Consider the following 23,057-nt stretch of genomic DNA (forward strand, 5'->3'; position numbering starts at 1 on the left):
AAACTAGTCAGGGGATGTTGAAGCAGTGTGTAAATAAGCATCTAGAGGGGAGTTACAGGATTGCATTAAAAAAAGTGTGATAGATTTATTGGGATAAAAGAATGTAGGATGTGATGTGTTGGGATGGGTTCCTTCTGTTACAGTTTCCCTTTTTTAGCTTCAGTAGCGTGCTCCCGATGAAGCATCTTCATTGATGTTTTCTATGTCTACATAAAGAGCTCACAACTTGAGTCTATGGCATACAAGGGGTCAATATAAATGAGTAAATATCTCCTGTTTGAGTTTGTGTTCTTTGCTATGTATCTGCTTGACAAACATCTCTTTGAAAAATTTCAACATTACATGTTCATTGGGATTATACCTATTTCCTAAAAGAAACAGGTGGAGTCATATCTTTAATATAACGGACAGAGAAGTCCTGAGGCCCAGAGGAAGGTGGGGAAGCTTGGCATCTTTCTCATCTCTGCTTTATGGCAGCAGGCTTGATTTTTTTACTGAAAGTGGTCAGTAGCATTTAGAGTTCTGTGTCCTTTTGGGTTTTTCTTGATTTCTTTTGAATTTTCTCTTTTGATCAAGATTGCTTTACATCTGTAACTTCTTGAGAAGGGTTTTACATTTCCTTCACTTACAAAATACTGTAGTGGATCAAATCAAATTACAATTTTTCAAGTGCTTGTAAGTGTTTGGTTACATTTTTCTTATGTGGGAATTCATCCAAAATAGACCTAGTTGCCTAGTGTAGAAGATTGCAATCTGCCATCTCAGAAGGAAGGTTCTGGTTGAGTTTTCTGTTAGATGCACTCATTGGAGATCATAAGTGATTATGATCTGAGACCTCTACAGGAACTTAGGTCAGGTTCAAGAACGACTGAGCGTACCTTTGTACTTGCTAGATGTTCCCTGGTTGCTGTTTGAACTGAGGGAGAATCTGTTGGTATCAGTAGCTGTTACACTAGACGTGCTGTGGAGTAGTTTTGCAGGTCAGATTTCCAGGCAGACCCAGCGTTATGATGTTTGACAGCATAGCTTTTGTCTCATTAGCCAACAGTGAAATAAACTGATGGCTGCAATCCAGAGTATATTGTAGAAAGGATGCTGTTAGGATCCTTCTGTTCTTGGATTGTCCAGCAGATACTGTTTTCTGTTCCAGTAAAGGAGAATGATACATGCTTATATAAGTGTTCGGTTCCAACCAACATAAGCTCTTTTGCAATCCTCAGCGTGTTATCTAGAGTATAAATGCCTCCTTCAGCAGGACAAGGGCCTTTTGAGTGTAAAAACTGAGATACATCTTTACCAATCTGTAAACAGAGTTCTGGAAGTTAACCTTCTTCAGGAGATTAAGATGCTTACAGCCAGATTTGGAAATAAATGCTGATTTTTAGATGTGCAGATGAATATCTAATACAGCTTCAAAAATAATTTAAATTTACTTGTCACCTCACTCTTAGGGCTTCAGGGTAGCAAATAATATCTTGCAATACCTGAGATTACAGTTGAAAATTTGATAATGGGTCTCCCAAAACATTTTTGAAAATCTTACTCTTAAGCTTTGCCGTATGAAAGGCTGAAATGATGTTTTTTCTGTTTGAAATTATTACAGCTAAGCTGCTTGTTAACACTGAACGTTGACAGTTAATGGCAAAAAGGACTAAGTTGCAAGCTGGAAAAATGGGGTTTTCTTCATATTTTCGTTTTCTAAACTTGGTTACCATGAATTATATGAAAATAATGAGAAAACCTGATGTTTTCTGAGGAGTAGGGGAAGAAACTCAAATTACCATTTTACATCTGTCCTTTTGTTCTTGCTTGCTTCTTAGAGCCAGGTACTGAAGAAATTAAAAAACTCCTCCTGCTTTTACTTGGCTGTGCTGTACAGGTAAGTTTAATTATCTTTACATCTGTATGGATTGGTTTAAGTGTTATCTATCTCTTTTCTTACTCTTTTAATACCTGAGGTCATATATAACTTTCACGCTCCTTCCTCTAGACATACTATTGAGTTCCTTGAAAATCTGTGTATTCTTACAGTTAAAATGTCTACAACTGTACATCTCTTATGTTCTGTGTGTAGGATTTTTAACAGTTTATTAATTATTATATTGTCAATTCATCTGCTGCTGTAAAGAAAGTAAGAAAATGCTGAAATACTGAAGAATTATCTAGTGTATCTTACTGAAACTGTTCTATTAATTTAATAAACTACTTTGATGCTGATGTTCTTAGGAAAGTTTATACCATTCAGCTAGTTAAACTGAAAAAATAGGTAAGTTGTGTGTTCTTAATTAAGCAACTTAAAAAAATAACCTGTGGAACTTGCCATCATAACATTTGTGCAAGTAGTTATTTTAAGAAAATTATATTAGTTTTCAAAGTTGTTCCAATTACTGTAACGTGGCATAAAAGTGTTCCTTGGTCAAGCAAATGGATAATATGTTTGTTGTAATTTGAGTTGTATAATTCTTAGCGTAGAAATGCAAAGTAAGAATGGAAAAAAAGGTGATTTTTTATATGTATGTATGTATTTAAACCAGATATCTATTTTTAGTGTCAGAAAAAAGAAGAATTCATTGAAAGAATCCAAGGTTTGGATTTTGACATAAGAGCAGCTGTTGCAGCCCATATTCAAGAGGTATATTGTTATTTTTGTGCTTTTAAGTTTTTGGAGGTGGATTATTGTATTGATGAATAGCAAGGATGAATTGCATTTCTTCAAATAAATCAAATACCTGAGTTTTATTTCCAGTGGTTTTAGTAAGCAAAAACTACCTTGATTTTTTTACTCAATTCACAAAAAGATTTCACGATCAAACTCTTTTGGATTATATTGTTAAAGTAGTACCAGGGAGCAGGTGAGTTGCTCCAACATCTTATGAGAACTACACCAAATTTAGCTTAGTGAAGTTTTCATCTGTACATGTAAAATACAATTTAAATCCCAAGTACATGACAGCCATTATATATTATGTCACAGTCATCTCTTGCTTTTTATTTTGCCAGAAGTACAGGGTACTGCTGTCAGGTAGATAAGAATCAATTTAACTACATACAATTTAATCTGCTTTAAATGTTTCTCATTATTTGTCTCAGGAATTTAACCCACAGGGCTTCAGCTTTCTACTGTTATAATTTAAAGATGATGTTTTTTCTCTTCCATTTCATTCTGTGTAGGTAACTCACAATCAGGAGAACGTGTTTGATCTGCAGTGGATGGATGTCATTGTATTGACACAAGAGTATGTTGAACCTCTCTTGAAAAATATGGCATTACATTTAAAGAGACTTATAGATGAGAGAGATGAGCACTCAGAGGTATGGATGTGGTTTGTTGGTTAAGAGAACTATAAGAAACAATTTTTACAAATTACCCAGCTTACCCATTTTATAACTACTAGTTCGATGCATGTTCTGTTAGCAGATTTAAACAAGGAGTCCTTAATGCCAAAAAGTTGTTTCAGGTTATAGTGTGTATACCTGTTGTTGAATATTATGACAAACTAGAACACATAATATCAGATGATCTTTTTTATGTTATCAGAGTCTGAAACGGCTTTAAATAACATTCATCTGTAGTTGAAAACAGAAAACCCAAAGCTGTGTCAGCTGAAGTTTCCAGGATTCAGTAACCCATCAGTTTGCAAGACAGTTGCTGAAAGGTGTCTGTTACATTGCTGTATCCTGTTGTACAGCTTTGAGTGAACTGGGGCGGAATTCATACTATGAAAGGAGATTTTCCAAGCTTATCACGAGGCACAATCCTTGTATTGAGTGAGACTCCAGAAACTGAAATATATTCAATAAATATTACAAGATGTGACTCATCTTGGTGATCCAAGATTTGACTCTCAGTAGACTGTGGGTATGTTAATGTTGCAGATATTCCAAATACTCCTTTGGTACTTAGTAACTGTCTTTCCAGTTCACAGCCTTTGTAAGAGTAAAAAAGGGAGAGAATGGGTGGTAATGTGTTCCTTTTGCACTGCAAAGGAAAAGTAACTTTCAAAATACAAGGGATCTTAGTATTAGGATAACAGCTCCATTTATGGGATGAAATAAATACTCCTGTAGGTCTGTTGCTCACTGAAGAAGACACGATTCCTTAGAGATCTGTATCTATCCTCATGTTAAAGGAATTCATGCCCCTTCATTACCCATCCATTCTGAGCACTGATAGTTTTGTAGGACTTCAACCTAAATTTGAGTAGTTTAGGAATAGCCAAATGGTACTATTAAATAGCTGTGACTATCTGCTTTAAATATAGAAGAGTTTACAGGGCTTCAAGCTTCTTGTATGGCAAAACTTTTGCATTATTCTTCCACTGTTTCAGTCTTTGTTTTATTAAGGCTGTAAATTCTACTCATTTCTGACATCTAAATTGCTCTCTGAATGCACTCCTATGCTCCTCTCTCACTTCTTGCTTTCTTTTAATTTCTTAGACTATCATAGAACTCTCAGAAGAGCGGGACTGTCTCCGTTTCCTACCTCACGCATCAGCAGCACAATCGCCCTGTGGCTCTCCTGGCATGAAACGCACCGAGAGCAGACAGCACCTGTCAGTGGAGCTGGCAGATGCCAAAGCCAAGATACGAAGGCTGAGGCAAGAGCTGTGAGTATGCTTGAGAGTGTTAAAGTGTTGTTGTTTTTGCGCAACAGTAGTGCTCTAGATGAATTCTTCATTCTTTCAAGTACTAAATTACCATTTTAAATGTTTTTTTAGTTACTGCACCCAAGGGAGCATATCTTAAGTGTGTATTTGTGGACCTGTGTGGCACATGCAGCTTTTCATCTATGTTTTTCTTAATTTGTATTATGAATTATATTGATGTTTTATCTGTAATCATACTGAAATTAGTGAACTAGTGCTGTGGTAATTTTGGATCTTTTCCACTCTAAACTTTCTGAAAGATCATGTTCGGACCATCTCTCGAGCTTGCTACAATACAGTAATGGGCTCTTGGCTCTACATAAATCATTGTCTTTTAGAAATACAGTTAATCCAATGCAGCATTGCATTTCTCTTATGTACTGTGCATATGTGGTTGTCATTGTGGAGATGGACACGACACACCATTCAGTGATCAGTGTATTTTAATATGCTCCAGCCCTTTTAGTGCAACTGCACAGACACTTTACAGTATTAACCAAACGATACATGAGAACGCTATAGGCTAAGGGGTCGTTTTACTCTTTGTCCATTGGTCATCTTTTTCCACCGCCTTCTTGGCTCTGGACAGTCTGCACCTGGACTTCATTATCACCCTGTATCAGGAGCTTGTTACAAAGGGAGTGATTTCTCTACCTCAAGGGAATGCAGGAATGTTGCCATGATCAATTTCTGTGGTCATTGTGACCTGGTTGGTAGCAGACCTGCTGCATCCCCCAACATAGTGTTTTCTTTGTGCTTCCTCTATTGCTCATTATCATTAGTGAATTAATATAATTGTATTCCTATATACGAATAGCTTTGCAGCTGAGTGAGTTGAGGTGACACACTCAAGAGTGATTTCATGGGGCAGGCAGAGACTGGAAGTAGGAGGTGTGTCTTGACAGTTCAAGGATTAGTGGCAACAATGTCCTTTTAAAAGGAGATAGCGCCATAGTGATTACTTATCTGCAGCATGATTAAGTTGCTTCTTGATGGAAATACAGTAAGAAATAGTCATCTGTGGTTCATTCATGGTATATAAAATGGTTTAGTTCGTTGCAGTGAGGGGAAAAAATATCATTAGAATAACTTCCCATCCATCCTCTCCTTGCTTTTTTCTATATAGAAGATTCCTTGGCTGTAAAACACTTGTTTGTTTGTTCCCTGCAGCCCTGTTACACTTCTGTTTGCCATGGCACTCTACAAAGACAAATGAAAGAAACAACTCAAATCATGCAAACCAAACTCCACTAAATCTTTTGAACCAATCAAACCTGGATGTAGTGACACTGAGTTTACTGTCAGGAGTGGGTATTTGTCTGAAGGATAATGTAATTTGTAAGATGAGTACATTTTATAGCTCAGGGAGTTATGGTTTCTAACAGCTTCCAACTTGCTGTTGGAAGTCAAGGGAGTGCTCTCTTCTCCCCCTGTGCTGACCCCTTAGCTAAGAGATATATTCCCTTCCTTCCCCTATACAAAGTACTGTGAAACATCAGTGCTGTTGTAACACAGATCTCTGTTTCTTTCTTTGTCATATTCTAATGAAAACCTTTTTTTATTCCTTCTATTTTATGAAGAAAACCAATCCAGTGTTAGTAGGTACTTAATCAGTCTTCATAGTCTAGGGACAAATCTGAGCAGCAGTGAAGAGTTATTTAGAGAGAAAAAACAGAATAGTGCAGTGGAGAATCTGCTTCTCCCTAGAGCAACATGCGTGTTGTTTTAGCAGAGTGAAGCCTGTGCAGTTTGAACTTAAAACACAGATGTTAAATCTCTGCATAGTGACATGCCTATAGTTTAGAAACAGTACAAACACAGATTTTTAATTCAGCATATCCTGTGGGGAGAGAAGAAAGTACAATTAAATTAAAAGTTGAAGGTAGTTGCAAGTCACGATTCTCAGCTTGCTGGTCTGCTCTTATCAGAGTCTGCTGATCAGATCATCTCTAGCTGGCTGGGTTGAGTATCTGGTTGATTTACTCAGAGCATCCCCTTCCCCCACTACATCTTGGGCCTCGTGAAGAATAGAGGACAAAAAGATAGGGCTCTTTTTTTCTGGTGTCTGTATCTGTCTACTGAAATGAGCCCGCCCAGGATATTCTATAAACAGCTGCACCAAGAAAATTAGTGAAAAAATTGCTGTTATTAGTTTGATTGACAGTTAATAGATAGCCTAAACACTGAACACTGGTATGTTCTGTATAATTTAGTACAATCCTCTCTAGTCTGTAGCTGAAGCATGCAATTAGGGCAACAGTGATGGCTCGGAACGTTTCACATTTTGCACTCTATTTCAATTCAATCCGTAAATAAATTTCCTTTACACGTGGCAGTATATTTAAAATACTAGACTTGAGAAATTAACTTCTGTCTGTAGCATTTGGTATTAAATGCTGCATTTATTTGGAAAAAAAATTATAATTAGATTCATTCCAATGTTGAAAATAACTTAAAATTTATTTATAATCTGGTTTTGGCAGTGAACCTTCATATCTGGTTCAGTATGCACTGCAGCTAATACCATTTCATACAAAAGGTCTGTAAAGGTTATTTTTCTCTACAGCACTGTATACCAGCCATTGGATGCAAAACAATGCTTTGAGACTTAGAATAAACCCCAGAATTGGAAATTGCACACCTGACTTTCTATATAAATCCTGTGTGTTTCTTTCCAGAATTATAATAGAGGAATATGAATGGAAAAGTTCCAGTAATCTCACAAAAGACAGAGCATGTTTGTATGTACAGTTTCTGAACCCCCATGTAGAAGGAAGGTTTTGCGGTGTGCAGCGATGGTGCAGTGAGCTGTACATACATCTGGATGCACCCTTGTAAACTAGTAGGCTGCCAGTGACCTTTCTGAAACAATGTGTGCTTACAAAAACATCCTTAAATGTGAGATTGACTCATTTTTAAAATAAAACCTATTTTTAAAACCTATTTTTTGTTAGTATGATTACTTTTAGATTATGGTACACCTTTCACTCCATTAAATTCTCTTATTTCCCCCTTTTCTATTTCTATTTGGTTGCCTGCTTGTATTCCAAAATATTAAATGTAATGACACGTTTGAATATGCAGTATGTCTTGTAAGGGTGTACAGTTTTGAATATGACAGGGGTTTTTTTTCCAACTGTGAATGCTGTTTGTTCTGAAGTGCAGTTGCATTTTGAACCTGAGGTAATTCATGACTTTGAGAGAATTTAGTTGTTTCCCTTGCACTTACTCGTTGTTTAACTCCTTTTTGTGAGCATTGAGAAAGAAGTGTTCCCTGGAAGTTAAGAATGGACTTTCTAAGAATTGTAGTATTCTATGTCAAATTGTTTTTATTACAGATTTCTGAATAGACTAAAGCAGACACCCTACATTGTTTCCATAAAATTAAAATTCGTTATGCATTTCATAAAACTAGTAAGGTTATTAAGCAGTATCCTATTTTAGTGAGTAAAAGCACCTAAAACCTTAATTCTTCTCTGTAAGGAGAAGTATAAAAGTGCTTTTGAAGTTGGCTTTACCTGATTTGTGACAGGATGCCTTGGTGGGCATTGTCTGTCTCTCCTGGAAAACCTGTGGATCTCTTGCATGTAGATTTTGAAATTATTCCAAGTTTACTTTTGGATGTGAATCTCCTTGTACAGATCCACGTGTGCTGCCTGAGATTTGTTTTTTTACAAAAAAACCTCCTTATTCCTTATCACAGAAACATCCCTTAGTACATTGTGATATTTTCTGTCCCACATACATAGATCTTAGTGAACGGTAATTTAAGGGACTGTGAAAAATCTGCCTGAATTGAAAAGATTAGATATAGACTAGAAACCTCAAGAATATGTAAAGTGTATACTCAAGTCTTACACTCTGTCCATGAAATTCTGAGTTCAAATAAGGGAGGTCTTCACTTTGTTCTTAAGCAGGACAATAAATATCAAGTTCTGCAGTTGTATTTAACTTCTGTGTTTTCTCTTTGAAGTGAGGAAAAGACTGAGCAGTTGCTTGACTGTAAACAAGAACTTGAACAGATGGAAGCTGAACTAAAGCGACTTCAGCAAGAGGTACAGGCTTTGTAAAACTACTGTTAAAGGGGGCAAAAAAAAATCATGCCACCAGAGTGATTTAATTTTTTTATATTAGGCAGAATTAATTTTTTTATTATTATTTTGCACTCTGAATGCACTCTTGTATAATTTATTCCTTTATTTGGACTAGTATGCTGGAAGAGAATATTCTGAGTTAGGTCTGCATCTCTGCTCTAATTTTTTTATTTCCAGATTCAGGCAGTTTACCACCAGTGTATGCTATGAGTGTACAAGTGCTGAATTCTTTCTCCAGAGCAATCTACTCAGATTTTGCCTGGGGTTTGTTATAGTTCCTGCCTATAGGTTGATAATGAGGGAAAACATTACATTCGTCTATTATGAGGAGTGTATAAAATTATTGGGGGCATTTGGAATATTATCTGTAAAAGAAATATGCCTTGCTGAAAAGCAGAGATGTCTACATACCTTCCCTTTAAAAAGGCCAGTACAGTGTCCTAGGAATACTGGACTGAGCTTCTAATATTAGTATTCTTCACCTTTCTCAGAATTAACTTACGACATCCCTCTTAATTACTCACGATTTAAATAGTGAAGCAATTATGTTATAATTCAGTCTGTACTCTGCAGTATTTTTGCCTTTAATTTCTGTATTTTCTTCTTTTCTAGAACATGAATTTACTCTCAGATGCCCGTTCTGCCAGAGTGTACAGAGATGAGTTGGATGCTCTCCGGGAGAAGGCAATTCGAGTCGACAAGCTTGAAAGTGAAGTCAGCCGGTATAAAGAGAGGCTGCATGATATTGAGTTCTACAAAGCTAGAGTGGAGGTATAATAAGGCAAAGAAACACTGAATGACCAACAGTTCTTGTTTGCTGTGGCTTTTTCAAAGTTAGTTTGATGGCTTCAGCATCGGGACATGAAAAGTGTGTTCCATCTTCTTGCTCTGGGATCTGGTAATCAGTCTTTCGTGATAAACTGTAGGTTTTAGGTAAAAGTCCCTGTGTGTGATGCTGTGCAGTTTCACTGGAAGTCAGGCTCTAAGCTAGCAAGACCAGCAGGAGCTTCTTTTTAGGGCATATACTATGTATCAAGAAACTCAAGAAGGCATTAATTAAAAATGTGCTCTAAAATTGTAATTTCTTTCCCCTCTTGTGGGTGTCCTAAGAGAATATATTTTTCTAAGTAAAGTGTTGGGGGAGTAGTGGCTATACACAAAAATGAGTATAGGACAAGGGTATTCCATGGATAAAATACACTAAAAAAAGATGCACTGACACCAGATAAGAAAGACTTACGGTTCTGCCATGAATTAGAAGTTTGCAAATCACCGTGCAGGATTTAATTAGGCCATCATTCTGTCTGCAGATGGCAAATTCGTTGGGCAAATGCCAAAATAGTAGAATTTGTGAAAGGAGGAGTTACTTGTGGGAGTCAAAACTAATGCAAGGTTAAAGATATTTTCACGGTGGTCATTAAAAGACTGTTAGAAAATCAGTGAGGACTTGAAATGAATGCTCATGGGAAAAAATACCATGTACCCTAGATGTAATTGCCATGATACTGGTGTGAAGCCCTTTCTTTAGGGTAAAAACTACCAAATAGCAAACCCAAGGTGGTAGGGTAAACTATGGCACAGAGTATTTTTATGTAACTTCCTCATTTAATGTGGCCTCTTGGATTCACAGGCCTGGATGGGATCTCAGGAACTCACTCGTTCTGCTTTAAGCAAGGTTTTTCATGTACCCATACAGCTCTAAATGAATGCTTGACATTAATCGGTGCTCTAAGACCTGAGTGACTGCGTGTCTGCAAGTGTTTTGCTTCTCTGACAACTGTGACATGTCGCGTCTCCTCTCCTCTAGCTCTTTGTGCTCTAGCTACAAAGCCTTCTGCACTACAAGGTGTTTTTTTTCCTGTTCTCTGGGTTCTGACTTAATTCCCATCTCTCTGAAAATGTGAGTCCCTAAAACAGGATCTCATACTCTAATTTTACCAGTTCTGAATACAGTGAAAAGGTGACTTTACACCTGCTAGAATTGCAGCTCCTAGGCAGCATCTCAACGTTGTGATCTGTTGTAACCTCCAGATTTTCTTCCCACATAACTGCTGCCTAGACATGGTATAATATCTCCAATATTCCAGTTACCTCCTCTGAAAAAGTCATAATACTAATGACCAATGCCTGTAGCATCCTCTAGAGAGAACGTTTAAAAGTTAAAAGCTTTTAATGAATGTATACTTCACATGTCACAGCATAAAATAACTATTATTGAAAAAAGCTACTACTGATGGGAGAGGAAAAACTGCAAGGCAAACTCCAAATCTTTCTAGTGCTCAACTGTTGATCCTTCATCCAAAATTAGGAAATAAAGTATGTCAACTGACACAGAAGTTTTCAAAAGCTTTAATGCTTTAAAGCTCTTTAATGGAAAATAAGATGGATGGTTCTCCCAGGAGGGCTGCAGTGTAAAAAAAATTTAACAAAAGACTTTAGTGAGAGATAAGATACATGATGTAAATTAAAATATTGTTAAAAGGGCTGTAGACCTTTCTGAATTTACTTTTTTTTAGGAAGGTGTTCCCTAACACTTGTTTGTTTTAAGATGACTTGGTTTTAGCCTTGCTTGTGGAAACTAATGCACACAGTAAGATGATAAAATTCATCTCATGAAATTTGAAGACATTTTTTCAAGACACACTCAATACAGACCTTAACTGTCATTGAAATATCTGTTCTTGAGGAGGCTCCTTCACATGCCACTGGAAAGCAGGCTGGTAACTGCTTTCTGGCTCTGGACCTTTTCTCAGTATGGGATGTACTTTAAATAAGACATTGCTGTTCAGCTTGAGCTCGGTGATAGACGCCCAGTGCTGTGACGTACGTTCTTTGATGTCCTCAAAGCTGTTGGCTCCTATTGGATTTTTCAAGCATGTTTGAATAAAGAGGGATTTAAATTGGTTTTGCTTTATAATAATATTATTATGATAACTTAGTATTTGTGTAAGGAGGAGTTTGACGGATAAATATTTGTATGTTGTGCTCACTGATAATTTTTCAGATTTTGGAGCTGACTGCATGCTGAACTTGGAAAAGTTTTGTCTTTATTTCATGAGTAAAATAGCCAATTATATGTTTTTACATATTACAGTTTTCATCAGAGGTAATTGAAATATGATGCTCTGTGTGTGTAAATTAAAGCTGATCAGGACCTTTCAATATGGCTGGTTGTGTTTTAAGGATATGGTTGCATTTCCAGCATCATGGCCTGACTTTGGGATTAAGTAAGTTTGCCCTGTGGCCTGTAAACCTAATTATGGCCTGTAGAAAATTAGTCTGTTTTGTTCTCCATTTCCTGCAGTCCATCGATTAGGGACTTATCTGATAATAGGTTACATTATGAACCAAAAGGAGCATCTGCCTCCACATCCAATCTGACAGTGGCCAGTAGTAGTAGGTACCTAAAGGAGAGGAAGAGAACAGGCTGAGCATTTGGCAGTACTTTCCTGTCATGCTCTCCCAGCCTCCTGAGAGGAGGGCTCAGGAAAATCCTACTCAGAGGTGATACTCTTGAGCTTCCCACATGAACTAGGTAAACTTCTCTACACTCTTTTCATCTATACAGTCATGTAGCAATAAGCTCCACGTTTCAGTTACATGATGTGTGAAGTACTACTACTTGTTTGCTTGGAGCCTGACACCTGTAATTTTTACATCAGTCTTTTGCTTAGCTGTCCAGATACATCTTTCCAGGTCACATCTCAAATCACAGGGATGTTCATGGTTTCGTTGTGACTATTAACACCTTATGGAACCTTAATGCTTAAGGGATGATTTCATTTCTCTTAAGTTATGAAAAACTTTCATTTTGTAAATATTTCATAAGTTAAAGTTATGTGAAATTGCTGTAAATTTTTTAAATCAAAATCTGTTCCAGCTTCCAAATGAATGTTTTAGTGTTAGAGCAACATTTCTAAAAGTAGGTGTGATGGGTAGCAAAGATTGTTTTAATAAGGAAATCCCTTTTGTTCTAAGATTGCTTTATTAACTCTTGCAGGAGTTAAAAGAAGACAATCAAGTGTTACTAGAAACAAAGACAATGTTGGAAGATCAATTAGAGGGGACCCGAGCCCGTTCTGATAAGTTGCACGAGTTAGAAAAAGAGAATCTACAGTTAAAAGCTAAATTACATGATATGGAGATGGTAAGTGTAAATGGGGGATGACAAAAACAACATTGAATTTGACTTCTGTTTTTAATGAAAGAAAAACTTCCAGTGAAAATGGAAGGGGAGAGAAGGAAGGGATGTTTTCATTTACTAGCACTTTTCAGATACATTTTTCTAGAGCAGCTTTGGCTCTGTCTAGGGAAGGAAAAACCTGCAAATGCAGTACTCTTCCTAAAGGAATCTATTTAATCAGATAGCTAGAATACAGTGATAAGAAATACAGAGCCTCAGTAGTAAGAATGATAGCATCACTTCTTTTTTTGTGTGAAGATAGTCTGTTGTCACTTAAATACTTAGATAAAAGAGGTTACTCGTGCTGCAAATTCTGGCGGTATGGTAACATATTTTTCAGAAGTTCATTCCCAAAGTAATTTCTGGCTTTAACCATTTCTCTTCAAAAAGTAAATACTCTAAAATAGAAATTAATAATTTACCTGTGTAGGGTTTTTCCACCTTAAGGGGTGGCAGGTTATTACTTTCTCTTACTTCCCACAAAATTATGAGAGTTAGAGCTGCAACTTACTCCTATTAAAACAGCATGTGTGGGGAAAGGGGTTTATAGAGCCAGGTGAGAACACTTTCCCGTTAGAGCTTTTTGCATCAAAGTAGCTTTCTGACAGTTTAGAAGCTGAAATTTTGCTTCCCTGTGTCCATTTGGGTTTTTTGTGTGTGCTACCAAACTGTACTTATGTATACTCTCTCTTCTGGTATGCTGAGAAGTGAACTTGAGTTATGATGAGAAGAGATTCTTTCTCTCTGTTTACTAGTTGTCAGACTTCTCAGTAATATTTTTTCTGTTCCTCCCTGTCTCACTGTGAAATAGCAAATCACAAAATGCACTTTGTGTTTCTCTGTGGCATATTAGATAGTAAAATACTGTGTGAACCTTGAGACATACTTTAATAGGTTATATGTGAAATATTTTTTTAAGGAGCGTGATATGGACAGAAAGAAGATTGAGGAACTCATGGAGGAAAATATGACACTAGAAATGGCTCAGAAGCAAAGTATGGATGAATCATTGCATCTTGGCTGGGAACTGGAACAGATAAATAGGACTACTGAACTTTCTGAAGGTAAACATATTAATATTGGCAAAAAAATCTTGTCATTCCAATAACGTGCTTGATCATGTGTTGGAATCTCATGGAAATTTAGATATAAATTGCCAGTAATGGGAAAGAAATCGCTGATGTGGAGTGACAGTTGAGTTGGACTGATCCCATGTAGTGCTCATTCACCACAGACTACATCTCAAGTAAGTTCTTCATTATGATGGTGGCACAGGTTGACCAGAGAGGCGGTGGAGCCCCCATCCCTAGAGACATCCAAGGTCCGACTTGATGGGGCTCTGTGAAACCTGATCTAGTAAAGATGTCCCTGCTTACTGCAGAGCGGTTGGACTAGATGGCCTTTAAAGGTCCCTTCCAACCTGACAAATCCTATGAATCTGTTTAGGACCTGTGGGATGAGTAGAACATTTATTTTTATGCATTTCCTTTTATCTGCAGTGCTATCTGTTGGTCATTAATCCTAACTAGCTCTGTTCACCAAGTAGGCACCAGAGGACCATCAAAGGCTTCTAAATCTCCTAAAGAAGAGATCCAGGTTTATAAGTAACTTCTTTTTTTAATGGTGCTTTCTCTTACAGTGCCACAGAAATCACTTGGTCATGAGGTAAATGAGCTGACATCAAGCAGATTACTGAAGCTGGAAATGGAAAACCAAAGTTTGCTGAAGACAGTGGAAGAACTGCAAAGTGCAGTGGGATCTGTGGAAGGCAGTAGTTCAAGGATTCTGAAAATGGAAAAAGAAAACCAAAGACTTAGCAAAAAGGTAATCATCGGGGTGTGTGTTCGAATTGTGCATGAGTTGCATAATGTTGCTTGCAGTTTTCTTTCTAAAGGGTAATTTTACAAATTGCTGTCATTTTGGGTAAAGTATTATTAGGATCCAAATGTTGTTACAGTGTTTGTAAGTTTATGGTAGGAAAGGAAGCCATGTCAGAGAGAGGTGTTTTTCTCTTTAAGTTACACTTTTTATTGATGTAAGAATGTGATTGTTTTATTCAGAAGGGTCCTGTACCAATGAGGGGAAAATATTAGCATGTAGGGACATAATGAGTAATGAAAGTGTTTTATGATACTTGAGAACAGTATTTTAATTTTTGTAATTATTAAGCAGAGGAAGGTACAAGTGCATAGGTGAAGACTGACTGCTAAGGCTTAGCAGAAAACGTGGTTGTGTGTCCTCATTTGTCACTGAGACAGAGAGATGAGCCAAGGGATTGATGAGCAAGTGCAGGAGAGGAACTTGCCAGATTTATCTGTGCTGATCTACAGCATTTGACTCTTCAATTTCTATCAAAGGGTAATTTAGTCAGTGATATTTATAGAAAAGAAAAATTGAAAAAAGAGGACTAATTACAGTAGAGTAAAACATCTAACGTTCTTGCCATAGCTTTTACTTCAGCAGATATTTCAGATGCTAGGCTATTTTTAGAGAAGAGTGGGGAAGAGATAATTAAACTAAATGGAAAGAAGTCCCTACTGTATTCCATACTCCCATGCATTTTCTGATTTCTTAACAATGCCTGTGTGCTGCTTAGAGTTCTGTACAGTGCTTGAGCTAGGAGGGAACCAGTGGAAGGATTAGGTATGAGAAGCGAGCACCACTGCCAGTGGGGCGGGTGATGGATAAATTTGGTTCCCAGGCAGAGGCTGACTGTGTCCTGGCTGGGACGATTGAGCCAGTTCCTTCTCCTTTTCAAAAACCAATGAAAGGACCTATATACCCACAAACACATGTTGTCTGCTAAGCAAGGGACCAGGGACATCTGAATTTGGGAGGAAGACGAAAGCAAGAGACAGGTCAAGCAGTAGTATTCTCATCCTAAGATTGAATTCAGGTTCTGACCTAATCAATGCCAGGGTGTTTGAGTGTTTCCCATCAGCAAATTGCTTCATGGAGGAACACTTCCATTCTGCTACCTCTTTGAGATTTTTTCTCATTAGTATTTAGCAGCACTTTAATGCATAGTTCAGATAATTTGTTTCTAAAAGCATTCACTCTGCTAGAAGGCCGAGTTAAGTCTGGACTCCTCTGACACTAGTGAGTGTAAACGATGGAGTCCGCATAGTATATAAAACTCCCAGCACATGATTGCTTAAAAACACAATGTGTTGCTTCCAAGCAACTAATAACTCAGATATGACAGAAAAATCATACTTTGGATTTTTCCGTCATAAATGTTTCTGCGGTGTGGTGACATTGAGAGTTGGGCCCACTTGATAAAACAAACCCGTGTATCTTCTGAACTAGTTAAGTAAAATCAAACCACATTCAACCTTTGTAAGCTAAAAGGGATTTGAAGCAGTTGTATAAATCTCACTAAAATGGAATTTTTGAAAGAAAAAAAAAGTTGTTTGGGAAAATATCCAGAGCCTAATAAAACCTGACCGATTTTTAAATGCAAAAGGCCTTAATAGATGCAATCTTCTGAGCCAGGGAGAAAATTCTGGCAGAAGTAAATTTATTCCTAGAAGAGATTAATTGTTTCAGATAGAGCTGAAAATTCAATTTTATTCTTTCCTTCAACCTTCTTTATTAGTAAATGTCGATCAGGGTACCTTCAATCCAGCTAAAGGTAATACTGTTGTTTTCAAGTACATTAACAAAAAAACGATTTCTTTTTCCCTAGCTTGAAGAGCTAGAGAATGAAATTAGCCAAGAGAAACAAAGTCTTCAGAACAGTCAAAATTTGAGCAAAGATTTGATGAAAGAAAAAGCACAGCTTGAAAAAACACTTGAAACACTTCGAGAAAACTCAGAGCGGCAAGTGAGTAGCAGAATCAAGAGACTTATTTCTGTGTTGTACTGTACTGTTCTCCTTTTGTACTGTTTTACAGGCATAAAGAGATTGTCAATGTAGCAGACTTGCCAAAAGGACATATCTGAAGCAAAACAGCTTGTCCAAGACCTGCAGCCAATGAAAGACATGACTCATGTTGAGCTGAGGCTTTACTGGTGGTTTTAGAACTTTCTCGTGGTTTGTAATGCTTCTGTGGCTTTCATGGGCTGTGCCTTTGCTGTAGTTGCTTAGAGAGTGTAGCTGAAGCAAAACAGAAAATGGGGAACTTTGGAGGTAAGCCAAACACCTCTCAATGGAGGAGAACAGGCTCCAGACAGCTGGCTGGTGTTTGAAGTAATGTCAGAAGTATTAATGAGAATTACAGCAGCCTGGCCCTGAAGGGACCTGACAGAGACCAGCACAGCAGAGCTGGTCTGCTGCTCTGCTGCAGACACTGTTCCTCCAGTGTCCCTCACAGGTTGGCTTATCTAGGACAGGAACCATCATAACCAGTTTCACGGTAGTCCTATATACTAGAATGTATTCTGACTGTGCTTTGCAGGTAGACAGCAGAGTTTGGGTTGGGTTGCCAGAAACTGGCAATTGGGTCTTTCTAAAAGGCATGAGCTGTATTTGGGAGGGTATTGAATGTCCCTGATGAATCTAATGGGTGCTGACACCTTCTAAGGTCTCTTCAGAGAAATTCAGAGGACCTTTGGAAGGCAGCTGCTGGCAAATAGGAGTTATAGAAACAGCTGGAAATCCCAATGTTAGCAATCAAGTCCTTGAGATTTAGAACTGTAGTTATCTTCTATAAATTCCTCTGATATTTCTTGATGAGGTTAACATTTCTTAGGGCAATTTAAAAGTATGGTATTTGAGAAGGCAGAATATTGTATTTCAAAAATCCTGAGCATTTTTTAAGGCCCAATTAAATCAATAAAAAGAATTCCAGACTTAGAAAAGAAGAAGCAGAGGGAAGCTGGGGATTGAAGCTTTACTTTCACTTAAAGAGAACAGCATAGGTAATTCTGAAGAAAACATGCCGGCTTGTCCTGTTTCGAAGCATTCATTGTTACAATAATTGATTATGCAATTGATTGGAAGTGTACTCTAGGGAAAAAAAGGACTAAAGCTTCCTGGAGTAAGTCACAAGTCTCAGTTCAATTCAACCATGAGGGATCCATACATTGTTGTAAACATGTTGCAGTAGCACTGACATTTCAGTGGGAATATTCCTGCTTAAAATTAATACCCCTAAGGGCTGTGATGAGTTCAGGGGGTCTTTCATGTTTTTCACAAATTACCTGCTGAAAGCTAAGAGTCAACCATACAAAGTTGGTTTGATTTCATCAAAAAATAGGGGCTCATCTATCATGACTTTTTTTTGGTTAAATTTAGATTATGGAAGCAGAGTACATAGAAAGTAATTAAACGTGCTCTGTAACACTGGGTTATGTAAAGAAGTGTTGCAAAGTTGTGGTTGTAGACACCTGTTAATTAGTTTCTCATTAATCATTTCAGAACAGTTTGCCATTGCTGGGAATGGCGCTGCAGGGCCTGTAATTAGTAGTTACATTCAGACTTAAATATGAAAGAACAGTCTGTAATTTTCTCACTCTGTTTTTCATTGCAACTGCCACTTTTGCCTTTTCCAAAACAGTTTATTGTTGAAATACCCCTTATGCTATATTATTAGTGTATTCTTAAATATTGACTTAAACAGCTTGCTGGATTTTGCTCTCTGTTTAGTTACATACCCAAATAATTTATAATTATTTGGAGTAACTGAAAAAAAAAATCAAGAAATGCTAAAAACTAAGATGTAAATGCTGCTGTTGTCTTTCAGGAAGATCTGGGGATATGTTACCCAAAAAAATAATTCAATTGTATTATCATTTACTTTCTCTGGAAGCTGGTTTGGAACAACATGTCCTTAGAGTTCTTTTTAACTCAAAAATGAATATAACTTCCCCAAATGTTACTGGCTGTGGTCAGAATGTCCTCACGTCCCACACATCACCTCTGTTTTTTCCCAAGTGAAATAGAGACACCTTGGCAGCTTCCCCACCTCCTTCCATCTCCAGTTTAGAACTTGACTCCGGTTCCATTCTTTCTGGAGATGTACCTCTGGAAATTACAGAGTTTAAGACAAATAAACACAAATTTGGGTAAACAAGATGAAAATGATGCTGGAAAATAGATACAGCTTTGTTTTGATTTGTGCTTCATTAGTTTTATGTTATCTACTAATATCCAAGAGGAAGATACTTCCACTTTCACTTGGCCTTTATTTTATTGTCAAGCTTCCATCTGTGTGCATGCACAGGGTGTGCAGGTCTGCAAATAAACACCAGGAGAGTAAGAGAAATTACTTTTTAGTTTGTTGTTTTTACTTAAAAGGCAAATATGATGTAATCTTAGTGGCTTAGTAGCTTTCAGTTTATATATGGAAGCGATTTACTGTTGTAAACCAGAGTTTACAATTTTTCTTCCCAAACCAGATTAAGCTTTTAGAACAAGAAAATGAACATTTGAATCAAACTGTGGCTTCTCTAAGACAACGCTCACAAATCAGTGCTGAAGCAAGAATGAAAGAGATTGAGAAAGAAAACAAAATCCTTCATGAGTCTATTAAAGAGACCAGCAGTAAGTTAAATAAGATGGAATTTGAAAAAAAGCAAGTCAGGAAAGAACTGGAACACTATAAAGAGAAAGGGGAGAGAGTAGAGGAACTCGAGAACGAGCTGCATCATCTGGAGAAGGAGAATGAATTGTTACAGAAAAAAATCACAAACTTAAAAATCACTTGTGAGAAGATCGAGGCCTTAGAACAAGAAAACTCAGACCTGGAAATGGAAAACAGGAAACTAAAAAAAACTTTGGATAGCCTAAAAAATCTCACTTTTCAGTTAGAATCCTTAGAAAAGGAGAATTCGCAACTCGATGAAGAAAACCTGGAGTTAAGGAGAACAATTGAATCCTTGAAGTGCACAAGCATTAAAGTGGCACAGTTGCAGTTAGAAAATAAGGAACTGGAGAGTGAAAAGGAACAACTTAAGAAAAGCCTTGAACTCATGAAAGCCTCATTTAAGAAGACTGAACGCTTGGAAGTCAGCTACCAAGGCCTAGACACAGAAAACCAAAGGCTACAGAAAGCCCTGGAAAACAGCAATAAGAAGATTCAGCAATTAGAAAGCGAATTACAAGATTTAGAGTCTGAAAATCAGACTCTGCAAAAGAACCTGGAGGAGTTAAAGATCTCTAGTAAACGCCTGGAGCAGTTGGAAAAGGAGAGTAAATTGTTAGAGCAAGAGACTTCTCAACTGGAGAAAGATAAGAAGCAGCTAGAAAAAGAAAATAAAAGGCTTCGGCAACAAGCAGAAATTAAAGATAGTACTTTGGAAGAAAACAATGTAAAAATTAGTAATCTGGAAAAGGAAAATAAATCTCTATTTAAAGAAATAGTTGTGTATAAAGAGTCGTGTGTACGCCTGAAAGAATTAGAGAAAGAAAATAAAGAACTGGTGAAGAGAGCTACCATCGATAAGAAAACCCTCGTCACCCTGCGAGAGGTAAAGAGAAACTAGTTACTGGTCTCGTGATATTCAGTTTGCAATGTAAAGAAGAAAAGTTTATATTTTGTATTTTTAATGCTTTAATCTTTATGCTATTAGCATCTTTAATGGTTGCAGTAGGGAAAGTATTAGATATTGAAAACTTATATGATCATAATGGAATAATAGAACCATAAGACTGAGAGTTCTGAGCCGCCTTAGCCTGGAGAAGACTGAGAGGGGATGTCATCAGTGCTTATAGATATCTAAAGGGTGGATGTCTAATGGGTGGGGCCAGACTCTGTTCAGTGGCGCCCAGTGACAGGACAAGCAGTATTGGGCCCAAACTGGAACACAAAAAGAACATGAGGAAAAACTTCTGTATGTTGAGAGTGACAGAGCACTGGGACAGGCTGCCCAGAGAGGTTGTGGAGTCTCCTTCCCTGGAGATATTCAAAACCTGCCTGGACACAATCCTGTGAAACCTGCTTTAGGTGATCCTGCTTTAGCAGGGAGGTTAGACTAGATGATCTCCAGAGGTCCCTCCCAACCCCCACTGGTCTGTGATTCTGTAATATTACACTCAATTCTGTAAGGTTGCTTACAAACTGTCACGGAGCCTTTGTTAAAGGAACATTGTTCAGATTCTCCATTCTGGCATTTAATCTGGCTGAAACGTTTCCCCTGCATGATGTTGACAGCCAAATTTGAAAGGGAAGCGATACAGAAAGGGAGGGAGTGAACAGCTACAGTGAAATCCTATTATAGTTACAGTCTAATGTCTGATAGAGCTGAAAGCTAACAATTGGAAAGGAGAGTTCACATTGACTTATTTAAGCTGTGTAGGGATAAGAGACTCTTGCCTTGGCACTTCTAGAATTAAGACTCTGATTTTGTGTACATAATAAGGCTGACTGTAACTTTTTCTATGTAAGGACTTGGTGAGTGAAAAACTGAAGACTCAACAAATGAACAATGATCTAGAAAAACTTGCCCACGAACTTGAGAAAATTGGCTTAAACAAGGAGCGTCTCTTGCATGATGAGCAGAGCAGTGATGACAGGTGAGCATGTCAAGGCCTACCTGATACGGTGTAGAAACCAGGATTGGTGTTATTCATAAAGATAAAATGGTTTCCCAGACTGTTTTGTGCATGCTCTTAGGTTTTGAACACACCCTGATAGACCCGAAGTGGAACTTGTGGTTCTTTGCAATTAGTAAGGTAGTTGATGGGCCGTTCAGCTGCCTGTGCAAGCTAGGAGCCACTTTGTGGTATTAAGAAATTTCTTCAGTAGGTACAGTTCAGGCATAATTAAAGTGTTTTATGTTCTAGTTAGCAACAGGAAGAGCAGCAGTAGAAGATAATAGGACCAAACTGTTTTGCTTGGCTTTGTTTTGGTTTATTTTTTTTCCATATTGACTGCTAGAAGTGTTTTTTATGCTTTTGTCACGTAGTAGGTACTGTAAACTTTCTCATTCTTCCATTCCAAATATTGCCTTCTAATTCTTCCTACCAAAAGGAAGCTGCATTCCCACTCACACTGCCTGGGAAGGATCCAATACATGAGTGTGTCCAAAACTCTGTACTGGCTCCATCGCTCTACCACACCTGCCGTTATAAGGCAGCTGCTGTCCTGACATCTGTTTCCTTTACTATATGTTGTGTTCTGCCTTATCCCAGAGGGATTTAGGGAAAATTTGTGACAGGAGAAAAGCTGACTAGTGAGGGCTGCCAGCCAGTCTTTATTCCACGATGCTACTCAGCTGTGCTCTTTAAGAAATAAAAAAGCAACAACTGCTGTCTGTAACTGATCTGTTAATACAACTGATTGTCTTGAACAAGTAGATTGCTTTGGAGCCTTCTATATCGAAAGAAAACCAAGCAGCTTTTATTTTTTCCCTTTATTTGTCCTTTCTTGCTACCAGTGCTGTTACTGTGGAGGTGCCAGGGTCCTGTAGGGAGAATCTGTTACTACCTCTTGTTTTCTGCTGATGGTTCTCAGCCACCTTTCTTGGCTTACAAGTAGAGTTCTTCTGTCAAGAGAAGTCCTCAGAACTTTGACTAGCTTGATTTCTTCTGGTTTAAGCATCACTGTGTAGCATGCAGCACACAGTTTGAGTTTGATTTGTCCTTAGGTGAATACACCTTACAAAGGGGAAGCAATCCTTGAGCTGAGTTGAAGCAGCAGTTTTCTAAACCACATTCTAGACTCCCAAGTGTTTGCAATGAGCACTCCCACAAATACACTGAGAGAGAATACAGTTCTGTAACAGTGCTTTTGCAAATTATTCTGCATTAAATCCAGTAGGATTCCACTTCCGAGAGAACGGTCCTTGTCCTTTCCATCTGCTCATGCTTAAAGCTCAGGTGCTGTGGGTTCACTTTTCACGCGTTTGCTGGTGACATTATATGAATTAGTACTTTGGGCCATACAACACTAGTGTTGCCTTTGAGTTTTACAGAACAATGTTATAATGGATCTATAAATTACAGTGTGGAAGAAGAGTCAGGGTTACGTGTCCCTGTGGAATGGAATCCAGCTTTCATTAAATTATAATCTGTAAATGAACTTTTAACATATTTCTGGCACCTTTCATGGCCTGTTTCATTCCTTCCTTTGCTTTCAGGTTAGCAATGTATGGGACTTACACAAATAATTTTCTTTTCATTCCCCCACATTCCCTTAGTGCTCTTTTAATGAGTTACTCCATTATCAAGGATGCAGTGCATGCTTTTTG

General features: G+C 37.7%; 1 protein-coding gene across 2 annotated transcripts in view; it reads left to right on the forward strand.

Annotated features, from left to right (window-relative positions):
• The window catches only part of CCDC88A (coiled-coil domain containing 88A), a gene marked incomplete at its 5' end in the record, with an annotated part of 69,796 nt that overhangs the window by 24,897 nt on the left and 21,842 nt on the right, over positions 1-23,057 (forward strand). For both annotated transcript variants that reach the window (XM_084261422.1, XM_084261423.1), the window contains 12 exons: positions 1,821-1,879; positions 2,549-2,632; positions 3,172-3,312; positions 4,438-4,607; positions 8,620-8,701; positions 9,353-9,511; positions 12,741-12,887; positions 13,843-13,987; positions 14,563-14,747; positions 16,612-16,749; positions 19,266-20,336; positions 21,254-21,381. In XM_084261422.1, the coding sequence (XP_084117548.1) occupies positions 1,821-1,879; positions 2,549-2,632; positions 3,172-3,312; positions 4,438-4,607; positions 8,620-8,701; positions 9,353-9,511; positions 12,741-12,887; positions 13,843-13,987; positions 14,563-14,747; positions 16,612-16,749; positions 19,266-20,336; positions 21,254-21,381 (2,509 nt within the window). The remainder of the gene's footprint in view (positions 1-1,820; positions 1,880-2,548; positions 2,633-3,171; positions 3,313-4,437; positions 4,608-8,619; positions 8,702-9,352; positions 9,512-12,740; positions 12,888-13,842; positions 13,988-14,562; positions 14,748-16,611; positions 16,750-19,265; positions 20,337-21,253; positions 21,382-23,057) is intronic.

Source organism: Gallinula chloropus, assembly GCF_964237585.1.
Source record: "Gallinula chloropus genome assembly, chromosome: 3".
NCBI lineage: Eukaryota > Metazoa > Chordata > Aves > Gruiformes > Rallidae > Gallinula > Gallinula chloropus.